Below are 17,781 nucleotides of genomic sequence, written 5' to 3'. Positions count from 1 at the left end.
CAACCAGCCAGTCACCCAAACACCCACCTGGGACCGCCACCAATTTTCCTGCCAAACAGAAATTAGGACCCGGGGTCCCTGGAGGGCATGGGTGGGAGCAACCCAGGCCCAGGGCCCTGCTGATGGGTCTCCAGGCTCCCACCAATTCTCTAAGACATTTTTGGTGCTTTGTATTTCCTCTAAAACCCTCTGTAGAAGGTTATCTAATGGCCAGAAGTGGTTCCAGGATTGTAGACTCACCTTCCCGACACCTCACACAATCTCCATTTCATTCAAGACAGTTGGGGTTGGGGAGGATGTCAAAACAAGAAGCTTTAGAGAGCTGATGGCGAGGCAGCCCAGAACTGCCTTCCCATCCTGGCTCCCACCCCATCTTCAGGAACAGGCAACCCTTCTTGGGATCCATGTTGTGATCTAAAACACTGATGGGTCTGAATGATGACAGACAAGGTCCCCAAAATTGATCCGGACATTTGGGGCCGAGAGGATATAAAGAAGCACCATCTACCTGGTGTTGGCGTGAACAGGCTCCAGGAGGGGTCTGGGAGGCACAGGGCAGTCTGGTTGTCAGATACTCTTTCCAATTTCTTTTCAAGACTTTAGCCAGGAGCCCTCCCTCCCTGCAGAACCTGCACCTGGTAATCTAAGTTTTCCGTCTTGCCTACTAGGCACGTCACTTGGTCTCTTTTTCTTATGATTCTTTTCTGTAAAATGGAGGGTTGGGTTATACTCAATACCAAATGTTTCCTTTAATCCTATACTTTAAATCTTAAAAAGCCTAGATCTGAATACTCTCTTAAGCTCCAGTCATGAAGTTCAGAATACTTGCTGAATATTTCTAATTGGCTGTCCCTGCTGGCCCTTCAGATGTATTTCTGAAACCAAATTCCTTTTTTTTTTCTCAACCAGCTTCTGCATGGGCAAGGATCTCATAACTTACTGAGACTCACCCAGACTCAGAAGGATGATGTCTCTCTACCTGGGAATCCTGGTAGCTCATCCCTATTCCCCATCCCTACCCCACATCCAATTATTCCTTGAGTCCTATGCGTCTTTTCTCCCTAAGTTCAGCCAAATCCATCCACACATCATCCCCATTGCCACCATCTTAGGTCAGACCACAGAGTTTCAACCCTGTACCTTTACCTCTACCCCTTTTAAGTCCACCACGCACTCCAGTGAACTTTCTAAAACTCAGTCCATCCAAAACTCATGAGTTTTCCAGGACTACCATTTCCTCTTAAGGAATTTTTGGCAAAACATCTGTGTCTTCCACAACCTACAGTCCTTCCGGTTTCATCTCTCAGCTCTCTCCTAGACCCTTCGCTCCAGCCAGAATATTTTCCTTTCTGCCCATTCCCTGCCCCCAACCTGGTCATGCTCACTCCTGCCTCAGAAGTTGGCTCACAGGGTGAACCTCCTTCTCAACTCCTGTTTATCACTGAAAAACTGGCTCAAGTTTCACATCCTCCTTCCAGGAGCCCACTCCCATATCCTGCTCACGTTTTCCGATACTGTGCTCCTCAAAGAAAGGGAGGGGCACTATAGTCAAGTAAATTTGGAAAACCCAGAGTTACACAAAGTTTAACAGATTTCCCCTTTCTCGCAGCCTTCACAGAGCTGCCGATATGATTGTGTAGTTCTTGCTACCAAAATTAACTTGATCATGGAACTCCTTTTTCATATAACGGATTTCCTAATGCTTTGTGTTCGAATTCTGACTTTATCGCTAACTAGTTTTCACTTCTGTGAAATGAGCATTATAATGACTTATGTCACAAAGAGTTACGAGCATTGAATGAGCTAATTCACATACAGTGCTTGCACCTAGTAAAAACTCAAAAAAAAAAAAAAGGAAGCGAGAAGTAACAGAAGTAATAGTAGTGAGATGAGCTGGGAAGAATTTTACTATGGCACTTCTCACTCGAAACTTAAGAATCTCAATTGCCCCATCTTTTCACTTGTATGTCTTATACAAATGTGACAATGTTTCCTCAGGGTCTAGTACCATTGCTGAGCACACAGTAGGAACTCGGCCTTTGTGTTTTGGTGATGACAATGGCATTGTTCAGTTGTATCCGAATGTGGGAGAAGGTATTCAGTGTGGCGCCATGCATGGGTTGGATTGCAGCCAAGTAAGAGATAACCCCTCAGACCTTGGGAAAGAGAGAGGTGAAGGAGCTAAAGGAATAGAGGAGCTAGTGGCAGCAGATTAGGAACAAGAGAAAGAATGGTTGGTCAGGAGTTGCTGGAGGTCACTCTGGAGACACTAATTTGTCTAGGAGAAATGCGATGAAACTAGATTTCACTTCCCCACACCCTACTCCTCCAAAGCCCCCAGGAGCTTTTACTTTGGGGCTATCCCCAGCACATTAGGGAGTTTGTGGACGGAATCGGAACAGAGAGCTGGCGCCTTGGACCTCTTGGGAGTGTCTCAGGCCTCCTCGGTTGCCATGGAGTCAGGTTGCCTCTGGCCTCAGAAACTCACCCAGGACCTGAGGGCCCACACCCAGACTTTAGCCCTCTCCTTCTCAGGCACAGCCAGAGACAGGGCAGACCCAAGAGAGCAAGAAGTGAGAGACGGAGAGAGAGAGAGCCAGCAGCCCAGGTGGCCAGAGCAAGGAGCTGAAGGAAGGGAAGGGAGGGGGCAGGACCAGGATGCTTCGGCCCATTGGTCGGGCGCACCCTAAGAGTGGCGATACAGAGCAGGTCAATCTGAAAGATCTGGAGAGTCCCTCCCCTCTCCCTGGGCCCTCCCTCCCAGCAGTCCAGGATGGTGATCATTGTGGGGACACACTGGGCAGGGCCAGCAAATTGCTGGGTGTTGAGTGGTATTGGGATAAGATGCTGGGAAAGGGACTTGGGAAGATCCTGCCCTGAGGGAAGGAGGTGGTATAATCAAGAGGTTCTTGGCCTTCACCTGAGGCAGGGAGGCTGCATTCCATCCCCACCAGGAGCTCTGGTCTGCGTTCTGTCAGAGGCTGCTCAATGTGGGCGGACTGGCAAGGTCAAGTCCCAGCCAGAGAAGAAAGGGCGGGACTTGGGTACACCTCCACCTGCCCTTTCTTGGTGAAGGGTGTCATTCCTGGGGAGAAGGCCTCACAAACATGGGGTAAGGTGACATCCTGCCGGACACCTCCACTTGAAGGCTGCTCAGAAGGGCACTTTATCCGAACGTAGGGGTGGATGGGAAGACGATAAATTAAGATAGGGTTGGGGTAAAGGGGTGGGTCGAGGATTTGGGAAGGGGCAGAAAGAAGGGATGGGGAAATCGGGTCAGGATGTAAGGAAAAAGGGCTGTTTCCAGTCTCTCTCACTCCTTCTCTCAGTTCCAGGAAAATAAGAAACCAAAACTCCAAAAATAGAGAACTTTATTGTCAAAGATTAGCGTTTGGGACTTGGGCCGGGAAACTGAGGCCCAGCCCCGGGAACCAGGGGTGCAAAAGAGGGTGACACGCAGTACACACAGAAGGCACAAGTGGGGAGGCCCCTCCCTGACAGAGTCCCCACCCAGTCACCCACCAGGTCTCCCTGTTTCCCTCTAGAGGAGCACCACAGCTGGTCTTATATAGGGACCCAGGTTTGGAAAAGACTTCATCTCCACTTCCCTCCCCCTTCTGCCTGCAAACCCTTCTGCTCACCTGCCTATCAGCCCCGACCTGTAAGACCCAGCAGCTGGTCTAGTGTCCCAGGATTTGACAAGTCACAGGCCTCTCCCAGTAGGGAGGGAGCTGGAAGAGGAGATCACACCCTCCCGAGGTCAATTTTCACTTGACCTAACCCTCCATGCTTGGGTGAGGCGCATTACCAGGGCTCCAGCATCCCCAGATCTTTGGTCCCACATTCCACCACTGGCTTGGGCCAGCGCCCACACAGGACCACACGGTCACTCCCACACCTCAGTCCAGATGGCCCCGTGGTAGGGGTGGGGTGGGGGTCGGGGCGTGCTGAGCCGCAAGGGCTGGCCTACCTGCTTGCTGGGGTATTTGGGGGGGTTGGTGCGGTAGCTGTAGTCAGAGTACTGCTCAGAGCCCGTGGACGTGGTGTCCCCAGTGCCCACGAACGTGTTTGCAGGCGGCAGGTCCTGCACCACCTGGTGCTTCTTGGAGGCTGAGGGTGACTGGGGCTGCAGCTGGATGGAAGGCAGTGGGGAGTTAGAGCGGTAGTGGCGGCCCAAGTCAGGGCTGCCTGGCGGGTAGTTGAGGGGCAAGTGGATGCGGGGGCTGTCCCCAGGGGCATCACTCATCAGGTTGAACTTGAGAGACTTCTGCAGCCCGGCCTCATCCTCGTCCTCCACTGGCTTCACGGGCTTCGGGGACTTGCTCTTCTTGCCCTTGTTTTTGTTTCCCTTGGAGGCTTTGCTGCTGGGCTTGGGGGCGTATAGGTCCTTGGTCTCCTTCTTCCCAGCCTGGTAGCCGCTCTTGGCCTCCCGTTGCCGGCAGTAGCGCACGAGCACCGCCAGGGCGATGAGCAAGGCCACAGCCACGACGCCAGCCACCACGCCAAAGAGGATGTTGCCACGCTGCTTGGAGCGCTCATACTCCGGATCCCCAGCAATGTCGATGTCCAGCGGTGTGTCTAGGCTGTGGCCCAACAGGGTCTCCAGCAGTGTGCGGTTGGCCAGGGTCTCATTGACATAAAGGTGGACCAAGGCTGTGCCATAGCGCGGGGGCTTGCCACGGTCACTGACCTTCACCACTAGGCGGTGCAGCCCATGGTGGCGTCGCTCAATCTCCTTCTCCAGGGTGATGGCACCTGAATGGGACCCAATCTGGAAGAGTCCGTAAGGGTTGCCACCAGCGATACTGTAGGTCAGCTCAGCATTGACACCAGAGTCAATGTCCTCAGCTGTCACCTGGCTCACTGTCTCACCAAGACGTGTCTGGGGGGTCAGCAGCCGGTGGGAAGTGTTGGAAGGGGCAGTGATAAAGGGCGCATTGTCATTCTCATCCAACACATTGATAGTGACGCCAACATAAGCTGAGCGAGGCGGTACCCCACCATCCACCGCCTTCAGCTGGAAAGTGTAGGTGCTTTGCTGCTCCCGATCGAAGCTCAGGCTAGAGAGGATGGTGCCTGTGCCATTCTGGATAACAAAATCACCATTGTCCTGCTCCACTGTGAGCTGTACCCGGGCATTCTCCCCTTTGTCCCCATCAATGACTGTCACCATGCCCACTGGACTCAGTGCTGGCATGTTCTCCATTACTGAGAAGTTGTAGCCACTCAGCATAAACTTGGGGTCATTGTCATTGCAGTCTAACACATTGATGAGGACGGTGGCCGTGCCCTGGAGGCTAGGGCTGCCCCGGTCAGCGGCCACCACCTTCAACTCATAGTTTTCCCGCTGTTCCCGATCAAGGGATGTCTTCACCCGGATCTCTCCAGTCTCAGGTGAGATGGTGAAGAGGCCCTTGGCAGCCGGCTCAGGCTCGAGAGAGTAAACCAGCTCAGCATTGGAGCCCGAATCGGCATCACTAGCAGTGACCTCAGCTACCACTTCACCTGGCTTGTTGTTTTCTGGGAAGGTGACCTCCGTGACACTCTGGGTGAATACAGGTGCATTGTCATTGACATCCACCACTTGCACCTTGAGGGAGTTGGTGCTAGAGAGTGGGGGGTTGCCAGAGTCCACGGCCACAATCTCGATGGTGTAGTCTTTGACTTTCTCGTAGTCAAGTGGGGTGGTGGTCTGCAGGAAGTACTTCTTCTTGCTGTCACTTCCCGTCTCACTGGCCTGGCGTAGCTGGAAGGGCACATCACCCGCCACCACACAGGTGACGGCTGCATTCTCTCCTTCATCTCGGTCAGATACCTGCACCAGGGCCACAGCTGTTTCCTCGGCCACATCTTCTGAGATGTTAGCCATCCCATCTTGATGGGTCACCAGCCCTATGCCCCGGATCTCAATGGTGGGGGCATTGTCATTCATGTCCTTCACAGTCACCACCACCTGAGCACGGGCACTCTTGGGGTTGGTGCCTCGATCCTTGGCAAGCACTGAGAAGCGCAGGGTACTTAGGTCCTCACGGTCCACGGGGCCCTGCACAGTGATAAGTCCAGTATTCCTATCCAGTCGCAGAAGACGCCTCACAACTTCAGGCGCCTGGTGGAACATATAGTCGATCTCTGCATTGGCACCTTGGTCCGAGTCATTGGCCTTCACCTACGGGGCAGGAAAGAGAAACGAGGAAAACAGGGATGGGTTAGTTTCGTATAGCAAATTAAGGGATGTATGTGCTGCCTTTCCACTGAGCATGGCAGACACGACTGATCTAACGTGGCACCCTTTCCAAAAGCAGTACGTGCACTGCCCTTTTCCCAATCCTGACACGGTGGCACATATTACTGATCTGTTTTCCTAAAGAGTGCAGATGCAGCCTGCAACTCCTCAGCAGTGCTGCAAGCGACTACTAGAGATGGGAGAGGGCAGAATTAAATTCCACTTCTCATTCCTACACTAGTCTGCCCAGATATAGTGACGAGGGTCCAATCGTCCGATTAGTACAGCCCTTTCACCCAATTAAACTGGACTTCAACCCTTCTGAAGAGCTGGAAAGGTGTGAGCAATAGAGATGGTGTATGTGCATGACATATATATATGAAACGTATGCATGCATATACATGTATGTGAAACTGATTACGTGTGATCGTGGGAGGAGGTATATGTGTTTGTGAACATGTGTGTTTGCACATGAGTGGAGACCCACATGTCCACCTGGAGGCTACAAGTGAGGGGATTTCTTTTGAAAGCAGCCACGTAGGGATGTGGGTCAGAGGGAGCCCGCCAGGCCACTGCTCTGGCAAACCGGGGAAACCTGTTTCGGCAGCTTCTTCCCCTCCCTGCTGGGCTGGTGCTGGCTAGGCACCGACTTGAGGAATCTGGCCGAGCCTGTGGCCAGGAGGGAGGGGTTGGTGCAGGCCACAGAGCCTGCTGGCAGCGGCTGGGCTCCCAGCATCAAACAATGAACTGCCTGTCCCTTTGCAGTGGGCACGCCCTCCCACGCCAACTGAAGCACACACAATCCAACTCTATACAAACATGGGTGGTAACGGGGCAATAGGAACCAGGTGGGAATGACCATGAGGTGTCACTGGTCAAGGAGAAACATGAAGGCTAGAGTTTCGTCACAGCTCGACAGAATGTAATGGCAGTGGGGTGGAGGATGAGCGGGGAGGACAGAACAGGCATAACTTGGCAGAGTTCTGAGGGGCAGAGCAGAAGGGTTTGAGGTTCAGATCCCAGCTCCCACTTCTCAACTAAATATGTGACCTTGGGCCAATTATTTAACCTCCCCAAGTGACAGTGGGGATAATAGAACCTATTTCATTGTGGTGAGGACTAAATGGAATAATACATGTAAATGCCTAACACTGCCCGGCCCGTGGCAAATGCTCCGTAAATAACATTGATCTCTCTTTTTGTTCATCCATCCATCCACTTATCCATCTGCCCATCTCTGAAAATCAGCTAACACAGTGCTGGGCACCAAACCTAATGGGCCCTCGAGCCACTGCTAGTCTCTTCTCCTTCCTGCCAGGACTTTTTTGACAGTAAAGACAGCTGGGCAGGGGTTCCCAGCTGCCCTGGTCTCTGCTCACCTCTGTGAGCCAAACTCTCACCCCTGTGAAAGCCAAACAGTTTCTTCTTGCCCTGCCACTCGGGGTCTGTCTGTCCCCAACTTTTTCATTATGGTTCCCTCTGTCACCTTGTCTCTATATTGGTCACTCAGCTTCTTTATCTGCCTCTCTTGACATCGTCCTTCTCTTTTTCTCTGTCTTCTGTTTCTCTCCCATACACGCTCGGTTCTTTATGCCTCTTTCCACTGCCAGTTCTTTCCTACACTCTCTGTTGCTGCCCTGTGTACCTCTGGCCTCACCTCTGCCCCACGCTCCTGCGTCACCACTGGGAGGGGTATAAATGGTACACGCACACAGGCTCTGTAGCCAGACTGCTGGACACGGACAAGGTGGGATCTGAACATATAGTTGGATGATATCAGGCAAGTTTCCTAATCTCTATGGGCTCAGCTTCCCATCTGTAAAATGGGGATAATGCTTACCTTGTACTGTGGGGATGAAATGGTATAATACACATAATGTATTTAGAGCAGTCCTGGCACCTAGGCTATTATTATTCAACATCCCCGACTGTCTGTCTCTCTTTTCTTTCTCAGCTTCTTTTCTATAGTTTCCTGTCCACCAGCCTCCAAAAAAAGGGCTGAAACTCCTCCCCATGCTCCACTTCAGTTTGAGGACGTAGGATGAAGGCTTTCCCAGGACAGGTAACGGTGTCCAGGGCAGGCCGAGCCCTCCTCAGCAACCTCACATCAAAGATAGACAGCTTCAGCCCAGGGAGACAGAGAAAGGAGCTGGGGCTGGCAGGAGGCCAGGGCTGAGATGACAGCGGGAGATACGCCCACCTGTCTGCAGGGACGCTTTCTCTGCTCCCTCCCAGGCCCTGGCCCTATCAAGCTGCCCAGCCCCTGGGGCAGTTCCCATGGAGAGGGGTGCTGAGAACAGCAGAGGCAACCGACCCCCCACTGTGCTAAGCACCCACACCCATGGCCACGCAGCACCTACTGGAGGAAGCCAGCATACAGACATCTGAGTAGTTTTCCAGAGCTCTGAAGACTCACCTGTCTAAAACAATCTCATCTGACTGTCAAGGATGGGGGCAAAGTAAGGCTCTGTCCTCTAGCTTCACAGAAAACCTTATCTGGCTAAAGAGCCTCTGGTTTGGAAGATACCCCCATCTTTGGAGAGATTCTACCTGGACAGAAGGTGATTCCCTTGTTCCAGCTTGGCTCACAGGGGTAGGGGGAGATCAAGTGACTTGGGAGGGGTTTTACTTCTCAGAGATTTCTCCAACTCGAGTCTGCCTTAAGGATGGGGATTACTGTTCACATGCTATGTCACTCTCACTGAAGTAGCTTGACAGAGGAAAATAATATCACCTGCTGGGGTGGGCACAAGGGGTCTTACCCCAGTATCTTGGTGGTTCTCCATCTAAGTGAAAGGGACTCTCACCAGGTTAGGGTGGGCTCCCATTTCTAAAGATGGGTCACTCCAACAGTGAGGTGAAGGGGCCTCTCACCTGAATGACCGAGTGGCCGATGGGGCTGTTCTCTGACAGCTCAGCCTCGTAAGAGGGCCGCTCGAACTTGGGGGCGTTGTCATTGGTGTCAAGCACGGTGACGCGCAGAAGGGCACTGCTGGCACGTGGGGGGCTGCCACCATCCTGCACCTTGATGGTGAGATCATAGGAGTCCCAGCGCTCCCGATCCAGGTTGCCCATCACGATAAGCTGAGGCTGTTTCCCATCCTGGTCCTCTGCCACCTGCAGCCCAAATAGCTCCTGGGCCTCAGGCCCGGCCTGCAGCTCATAGGATGCCACACCATTGGGGCCAGCATCACGGTCTGAAGCCACTGGGATGGAGAAGAGTGAGCCAATGTTGGTGTTCTCAGGGATGGGCAGCGTGATGACCGGTGAGGCGAAGTTGGGTGTGTTGTCATTGATGTCCTGTACCTCTATCTGGCCCTCAAGCAGCCGGGGACTGCCGTTCTGCACAAGGTCCGTGATAGACACCTCAAACTCCAGGATGCAGGGCTCACCGGGGAGCTGATTCTGGCATTCACGGAGTCCCTCGCGGTCGATAGAAGTCTCGGTGGTGAAGATATCGCCTGTCTTGCCATCTACCCGCAAGTACGGGGCACCTACCTCTAGTTTGTACAGGTGGCCCACATCTGGAAAACCATAGTCAGCTGCGAGGCTCCCGATGAGGGTGTTGGGCGGCTGTTCTTCCGGCACCTTGTACACCACCCGAGTGGCACAGCCTGGGGATGGAGCCAGCAGGAGTAACAGTGTCAGCAGCACAGGGGGCAGCAACAACTGTCGCCCCCCAGGGCCTCGGCTGGGCCTCAGGGGCCCCATTCTGGCAGGCTCCAGAATCAGGAAGGCTGCAAGGGGAAGAGGCAAAACAGGCAGTCAGCTAGGAGGAGGAATCTGGCCTGAGGGCTGCCCAGAGCCAGCCTCCCGCTCTCCCTCTCCCACCTGCACACTATTCTCCCAGAAGGAGAGCTCAGCCCAGCACAGCACCCTCATTCCGGACCACAGAACTCTGAATCTCACCCACAGCTGGGTGGAGGAGTCGCGTCAGCCCCAGCTGGAGGAGCCGGTACAGGACCTGGAACAGGTCTAGAGCAGCTCCCGCCCATGGAACGCCCTGACCCACTGACACTCCCTCCTTCCCTCCCTGCTCTCTGCTCAGTGCTTTGCCCAACACCTCCTTCTCACCAGCATCCTGCCTTAGTCACCCACGGTAATTACCCTGATACTGAGATAGAGACAGCTAGCTAGTGGCAGGGTGAGGCCTCGAGCACCCCCCACATGTGGTAGGAGAGACATGGTACCTTATATTCCCCAGACCCTGGATCGTTAGCGCTCACGCTGAGGGCCACTCAGGCTGGCTGGAGGGAGAGGAGACAATGTCTTGTTTCTCTCCCTTCTGCGATGCCAAGTCAATGTATGTGTATGAGGTATGGCATCTTAAATCCCTCGTCTGACAAAAATCACTCATAGTACCCAATGTCCCCCACTGCCCCATGAAGGGCCAGCTTGAATTGGATACCAATTAAGGCCTAAAAAAGTTAGGGCTGAGGAGTCCTCCCTAAACTCCCCACCCAACACATGTGTGTTCCCAGGACTCCTCCCGCTCCCTCTCTGCCTTCCACTGGGGCAGCATGGGGCGGAAGAGGGTATATAAGAGAGAGCGGACATCAAGATTGGGGTCAGGACCATGGTCAGGAATGACAAACCCTGGAATTGGAACCGGAGCTGCCTTGGCTTGTCCTTAGCACCTGGGAGCCCAGCATGTCTGACTGGGACAGAGCCACCAATGACACTGCCTGCCTTTCCCTGACCACCCCCCCAACCCCCAGCTCACAGTCTCTCAGTGAACATCTGGCTCCTATTTGATTCCTAGCCCCACAAACATCTGGCCCCTATTTCACATCTGGCTCCTCCTCCTCTTAATGGGTCTAGTTCCATCTCTCCCTGCCCATCCCCAAATCCTTCCAATTAGAGTCCTGTATGCTCTAGCCATCCATTAGCTGCACCCCATCACCACGATAACCCACTTCTTCTGCCCATCTCCCTAGCTTCGAGGCTGCGCATTTGCAGACCCAAGCCAGACCTTCCAGCTCCTATACTGTCCCTGTCTTGACTCCTCCTCCTCTCTAACAAGACCATGGCCAAGCCCTTTATTCAAATCCAAAGTCTTTGGCCCAGAATTTTCAGCAAAGGGCTGAGGTTTCATCTCTTTTTTCCCACCTCCCCATTTGCATCTGGAATACCTGTCCTACGTCTGGAAATCCCATCCTAGGCTCTGTCGCAGACCACACCCATCTTACTAAACACAGGCTCTGGTCCCCTTGGAATCCTTCCCAGGCCCCTCCAGCCCCTGGTGACCTCTCTTTCCTCCAACTCACAGCCGCTTATTGTCTGCCTCAGTCCCGCCGCAATGAATCACTGTGCTGCCTGGGACACCGCCCGCCTGCCTTCTTCAGTTCCAGTATCGTGCACCTATTCCTGTGTTCTCTGCCTCTCCAGGCAGATGCCAAACATCCTGAAGGAAGAGACAGGCTCCCTACACTCATCCCCCACCCATGTTCTTTCACAAAGCGGGGTACATTGTAGGTGCTCATTCATGCATTCAATAAACATTTATTGGGCACTTACAATGTGCCAGGCTTTGTTCTGGGACTGGGACACAGCAACAAACAGGACAGATGCAATTGCCATCGTGGAGCTGAACTGGTTCTAACTCAATGACTATTTCTCAATTTTGTTTGGTTGTACCCATTTGACACATGTCAGGCAGCAGGATGGAGAAAAACAGGGATTATGACCTCAGACAATCTGAGGCAAGCCCCAGCTGCCCACTTTCTGGCTGAAGCAAATGATTTAGAGCCTCAGTTTCCTCAGTTTCCTGATCTGTAAAATGGGGATACTACCTATTTCTGAAGGAGTCTGAAATCATGTGGGCTAAATGTGAGTACTCAACAAATGCCCCTGAAAGCACTTCCAGTTGTAGTTATGTAGTTGTTTGGGAAATAATCTTTGAATTGTTTGTCTTTCCTACAAGATTGAGCAGAGAGCAGGAAAGTCTCTGCTTTGTTTACTCTTAGATCCTCAAGACTTCTCACCCTGGACTCCCACATACAGTAGGCACTCAGTAAAATAATTTATTATTTTAGCTCCCAGGCTTAGCCTACCCTGGCACTTTCGGTGTGGTCCTTGCTTGTCTCCTTGCCCAGTTCCTCTACTGACAACCTGCTGGGGTCAATTTAATCCCTCTCTGTTTAGGTCCATAGTAGACTCTCAGTAGTGCTCACTGAACACACAGATTCCTTAAACATGAGTTCAACACTTCCCTTCCTCCATGTAGCCAGCCCAAAACTCAGCAAGCCCCTCCCTGGTCACTCAGAATGTGTTCAAAGTATTGGAGGCTGTTATCAGATTAGTGTGTATTTGTTTCCAGTTGCAATCTTAATCTCTTTAAAGAAAGAAAAATTTATCTGATAGTCCATTTGCATCCACCCTCCAGCCACTTCCCCTCTACCTGCGTGGGCCTGGCACAGAGCTCATCTTACCATCATCTTACCACCTGTCTCCAAAGAACCTCATTCCCTTCTGGGACCCCACCTCATAGCCCACACACAACATGGGATTACTGTACGCACCAATTCCATGCATGATTCTTGGCAGGGTGGGGGTTACAGGCAATTACCCTAACCTGACAAAGAAGAGAAATATGGCAGTGACTGCTTGCCTCTACGCACTCACTCCAGATCAAGGATTCTTAAGCTTTTTGGGTCACATCCCCCTTTATGAATTTTATAAAACTATGGTGCAAATTTTTCCAAAAAAAATGAATGCTCACAAAATCTGGCTACAAATCAGAGGTCTGTGGCCTGGCAGAGTTAGGCTGACTTTGATTTGAGGTCACAACCTGGGACTCTAACCCCTCAGGCCTCCCAGGCAACACAAACACAACATGCTTGTGACCCACACCCCCCATCCCCCCAAGAGATTCCTTACCTCCAGCCAGCACAGGAGGCAGGAAAGGACTGTGGTAACCAACTTCTGAGTTGGAAAGAGAACCACAGAAGAATATCCAAGGCAAGGAAGGTATGGGGGGAGGGGAGTTCCTGGGAGGTAGGAGGAATGTGGGGGGGAAATGGGATTGGGGGAGGGTATCCTTAGTAGTGGCAAGAATTGAAGAGGGTTTAGGCCCTTGCAGCACCTGGAGTGTTCCTTTAAAATGAGGATTGTCTGGCCCCACCCTTAGGAATTCTGATTCTGAAAGGTGGACCCAGAGAAATCCCCAGGCAGCAGGTTGCAATGGCCCTGACCTGCTGGGAACAACTTTAAGATATACTAAGTCCTGGAAGTTAAGAGAGAAGTGTAAACTCTATCGTCATCACCTTTACCATCATCGTTGCTGTCATCGCTAGGTCCCAGCTAACACTCCCTGAGATTTTACTATATTTGCATACATTATGTTATCTAATCCTCCCAACCCTCTGAAAAGAGTATTATTTTTTATTACACCATTCCCCCTAGTACAGAAGATAAAATTGAGGCTCAAAAGGAATAATTAATTGTCTTAGGCCACAGAAGTAGTAAGTGGAAGTCAAGATTTGAGAAAGAATGCCTCTTCACATCCCAGAGTCTGGGGGAAAGGCTGGATGGGGGAGAGGAAAGCAACAGAAATCGCCCACTGAGGCTAGAATATGACATTTGTAATATGCCCCCCCCACCCCCATCTCTGGGCTGCTAAACCTGCCAGGCAAGGAGGGCAAGAGAAAGCGGAGGCATAAGGTTCAAGGACTGAAGGCCCCAGGCCCTCCAGGCTGTTTCAGGGCCCCTAGGGATGCAGGGAGTCAGAGCAGCCAGAACAGCAGTTAGACGGCCAGCTTCAACCTTGCTCCCACATCCCTGAACTTTGTCCTGGTGGTTGGTTATTGGGAGTCATTAGTTCCAGGTGGCAGCCTTTGAGGTGGTTTGTGCCTTATCTGCCCTTCCCCAAGCCCTGGCTGCCTTCCTGGCAAGGGTGTCCTCACCTCTGCCCAGTGACATGGGCACCCAGAACCCTGAGAACCCAGAGCCTAAGCAGAGATACTGACTCATCTTCCTCAGGCTTAAGAAGCACAGTGAGGTGTGAGGGGGTAGAGTCCAGGGAGGGCCAAGGAAAACACCATCTGTGTCAACATCTAGGGAGGGAGGAGGACAGTGGTGAGGGTTTACCTGGAACCTTCATTTCCAGCCCACCTCAGGCACCAGGGTCTACTTCCTGCTAAATGTGTGGCCCGAGAAGAAACATGCAGAGGCAGCTATCACTGTCCCAGTGACCAGGTCAGGCCTAGACCCCCTCCCACACACACACACCTGCACATGCAGTTATTTCACTCTCTCAACTATTACACAACAGCTACTGACACTGTGAGCACAAAACACCAAAGGGACAAAGCTCATGTCTGGGAGAGGAAGGTAAGCAAGCAGGGCTGCATGGGGTGGAGCTCTTCAGAGGCCTCCCACAGTGAACAAGTGCCAGCCCTCAGCTCCTCTCCCTTCTCTTCCACAACCCTCTATTAGCCTCCACAGGGCTTCCAGGCACCTGCATTCTTGAGTCAGATTGTTGGGGTTCAAACCCTTGTTATACCACTTCCTAGCTGTGTGACCTTAGTCAAGTGACTTCACCTTTCTGAACCTATTTCCATATTGTGAAACGGAAATAATAAATCCTGCCTCTCGAAATTATTTGACAGGATTCAATGAGATCTGATGCATTAAGGTCTATTCTATTGTAAAGGGTTTAATATATATATATATTTATATATATATATGTATCTTTCAATCCCTGAATAGAGCATTTTATTGCCAGCATCAGGCACACAGTAGGTGCTCACTGGTTTAATAAATAGATGAACTAATCCCCTGCCAGTTGGGAAGAACTATGATGGCAAGGACGGCATGTGTATGTTACTACTGTACTGCATCCTTGCCACCCCTCATGGGCCCTGGCAGATAGTAGGTTCTCAATACATTGTTGAAAGAATCTCTTTCTGCAGCACCGACTATCCTTGCTCATGGTAGGGGCAGCCCTCACCCCCATACAAGAGGGCCTCCTCCATCTCCTCACCCTCCAGCCTTGATTTCCATTCAGCCACACCCCCACCTTTGCGGGCCCTCTCTTGGCTTTTCCACTCCACTCTTACATGCAGTTATTTCACTCTCTCAAGTCCAGCTCCCCCGAAGAGGTAGCCACAGCAGCAGCCCCTCTGCTAGGAGGATGCCAGATCACTATGACACCCCTTTCCAGCCAAAGTCCCTTTTGGAATTGGGGACTGGTGTGGGAAGCAGGGAAACCAGACCTGCTCCCCTACCACACTGTCCCTGGCCCTCTCTGGAGGTCCTCATCCCTCTTGCCTCGATTCCACCCCATGCCCTGGTCTAGTTGCAATTACAGATTTCAATCTTTACAGACCCCCATGTCAAGACGTCAAGAAAGTAACACCCCGCCCCTTCTCACACACACACCCAGACCTCTGGACTGTCACAAACACCTGCCTCTTTACAGGCAGCAAACGAAAGTTGGCCCAGAACAGGTATTAAAGGCTCCCTGCGTCTTCCAGAAGGTCCGAGACTCTGCGGGCCAGGGCGGCCCCCTGTCTACACAGCCGTGGCCAGCAGGTGCTCCCCGCACACACCCAGTGCTTGGGGCATCTCCTCCCAGAGGACGCAGGAGGGTTGGGGACCGGCGGGGGTGACTGTGCCTCCACCATCCTAGAGCTCCGGCGGCCCCACCCCCACACCGGCTGCGCTGGGCCTCCAGGAGCTCCAGGCTAGGAGGGGGCCTAGCACGGTGAGAACGCGCGGAGACCAGCGGGCTCCTTGCACCCCCCAGCTCCAGGGGCCAACGAGGGGAATCTCCCCTCCGCATCTCAGGCCCCTGCGTAGGGTACCCCGCAAGCCAGCGTCCGCCGGAGCCGCGCAGCAGGCGCCGGGAGGGGGCGGGGAGGGAGCTGGCGCCGGAATCACAAAGCCGTGAGCCCCGGCGGGCGGGGACATTCTCATAAACCGACCCTCTCGCGGCCCGTGGAAAAGGGTTTTTTGCCTCTCGCTCAATCTTCAAAGACCTCAAGGCCGCCCCGAATATTCCTGCTAGAAGGAATAGTCGCCATCACTGCTGGGGAAACTGAGGCCAGAAGTCTGGGCTACCAAGGGTAGCTAGGGGGAAGGGGTGCGAGTCCATCTCACCTACCAATTTTGCTTCTGCGGGTGCCGCGATCTCCCTCCTGGCCCCAGGGCCTTGCCGGCGGACAACTCTAGCCTGTAGCCGGGACTTGGTGGAGGGGGCGCCCAAGTGTGAGAGGGACACAGGTGTGCTGGGACCCAGGGAGCTCGAAGAACGCAGCTAAATGGTCCGAAGAGGGTCGCAAACACCGCCCCAGGCTTGCACCTCTGTAAAGGGACTAGGGCCATAGAGCCCTGGGGAGGCGGGATGGCGCGGCCTGCCAGGTCCAGCTCGTTCCGGGAATACCCTCTCGGCCAGCCCCAGAGTGGGGGTGGGGGAGGCGCCGGCGGGGGAAGCCGGTTCCTCCCGCCCCCAGGGTTCCCGCTGTGCAGATATTTACAATAACAATGTCGTGATTAAGGTGAAGGGGCGCTAGGGGCTCGCCAGGCGTCTCTGGTTTCCCCAGACGGAATGTAGCCTCGGAGGGAGAGGGGCAGAGTGTGTGTTTGTGTGTATATGCTGAAAAGTGTAATGTGACACTGCTGGTGTAAGGTGTGTGTGACACCCACTGTTAAGACGTGTGGAGCAATGGATTCTGTGCTTGTGATCGTGAGGCGCTGCTGCAGGTGCCACTTACTGTGTTAGGGTGTGTGCCATTAAGGCCTGTGTTGAGACACTGGGTTATGTTTCTGTGGATGCAGTCGAGGGATGCATGTGTACCTATGTTCTAGCCAAGGAGTACGTAACATAATTTATGTTAAGGCGTGTTCCTTAAAGGAATATATGTGTGAGGCCAGGTTTTGAGTATTCATCTGGCGAACTGTGGCCGTGATACTCCTATGGGAGGGCACAGGATTTTTTGTCTGTGTGTCCGAAAGTCACACCCGGTTGTGTTACGTTGCTGGTTATGGCCATGGGTTGTGTGTTTATGCTGCTGAGCATGCAGACGCTGAAGCGGATTCTGAGCCAGTGACGGTGCCCCAGTGGGCGCTGGTGTGCGGAAGGTACGTCTGTGTGCACATATGTACCGATGTAGGCATGTGTGTACATATGTCCGTGGTCTGGCCCTCCCGGTGCCCGCGGGGAGCTGGAAGCACCCGAGTGAGCAGACCTGGTCGCCCAACAAGTGTGTGTGTGTGCCTTGTGGATGAGGGTACTTGCTGCTTCGTCCTCGGGGAGCTTCCTCCCCCAAAACTGGGGGCTGCGCGCTTCCCCAAAACCATTTCCATCCTGCGCGCTCCTAGAGTCCCCTTATGCCCGCGGCTCCAAGCGCGCAGGGGTGCGGGAAGCCGAGGCTGGGGTCCGGTGCAGCACCTCCTTTCCTCTCTCGGCTACTCGCCGCCTTGGAGGCCAGGGTGCCCTGGCCTTAATCCCCACTCCGAGCTCCCAGTCTCTCCCACCTCTGCCCCGGAGCGCCGACAGTGGCCTCGCTCGGATGAGCGCCCCTCCCGCAGCTCCCGCCGGCCATGGCCGCTCCCGG

General features: G+C 53.3%; 1 protein-coding gene across 1 annotated transcript in view; it reads right to left on the bottom strand.

The window, feature by feature from the left end:
* Positions 1-9,964, bottom strand: part of PCDH1 (protocadherin 1) — a gene marked incomplete at its 5' end in the record, with an annotated part of 18,549 nt that extends 8,585 nt beyond the window's left edge. The window contains 2 exons of the mRNA XM_025040772.1: positions 3,971-6,166; positions 9,098-9,964. Of these exons, the coding sequence (XP_024896540.1) occupies positions 3,971-6,166; positions 9,098-9,964 (3,063 nt within the window). The remainder of the gene's footprint in view (positions 1-3,970; positions 6,167-9,097) is intronic.
* Positions 9,965-17,781: the final 7,817 nt, after the last annotated feature.

This window comes from Pteropus alecto, unplaced genomic scaffold, assembly GCF_000325575.1.
Source record: "Pteropus alecto unplaced genomic scaffold, ASM32557v1 scaffold78, whole genome shotgun sequence".
Classification (NCBI taxonomy): Eukaryota; Metazoa; Chordata; class Mammalia; order Chiroptera; family Pteropodidae; genus Pteropus; species Pteropus alecto.
The sequence above is the reverse complement of the archived record's forward strand: the minus strand, read 5'-3'. Positions and strand labels throughout refer to the sequence as shown.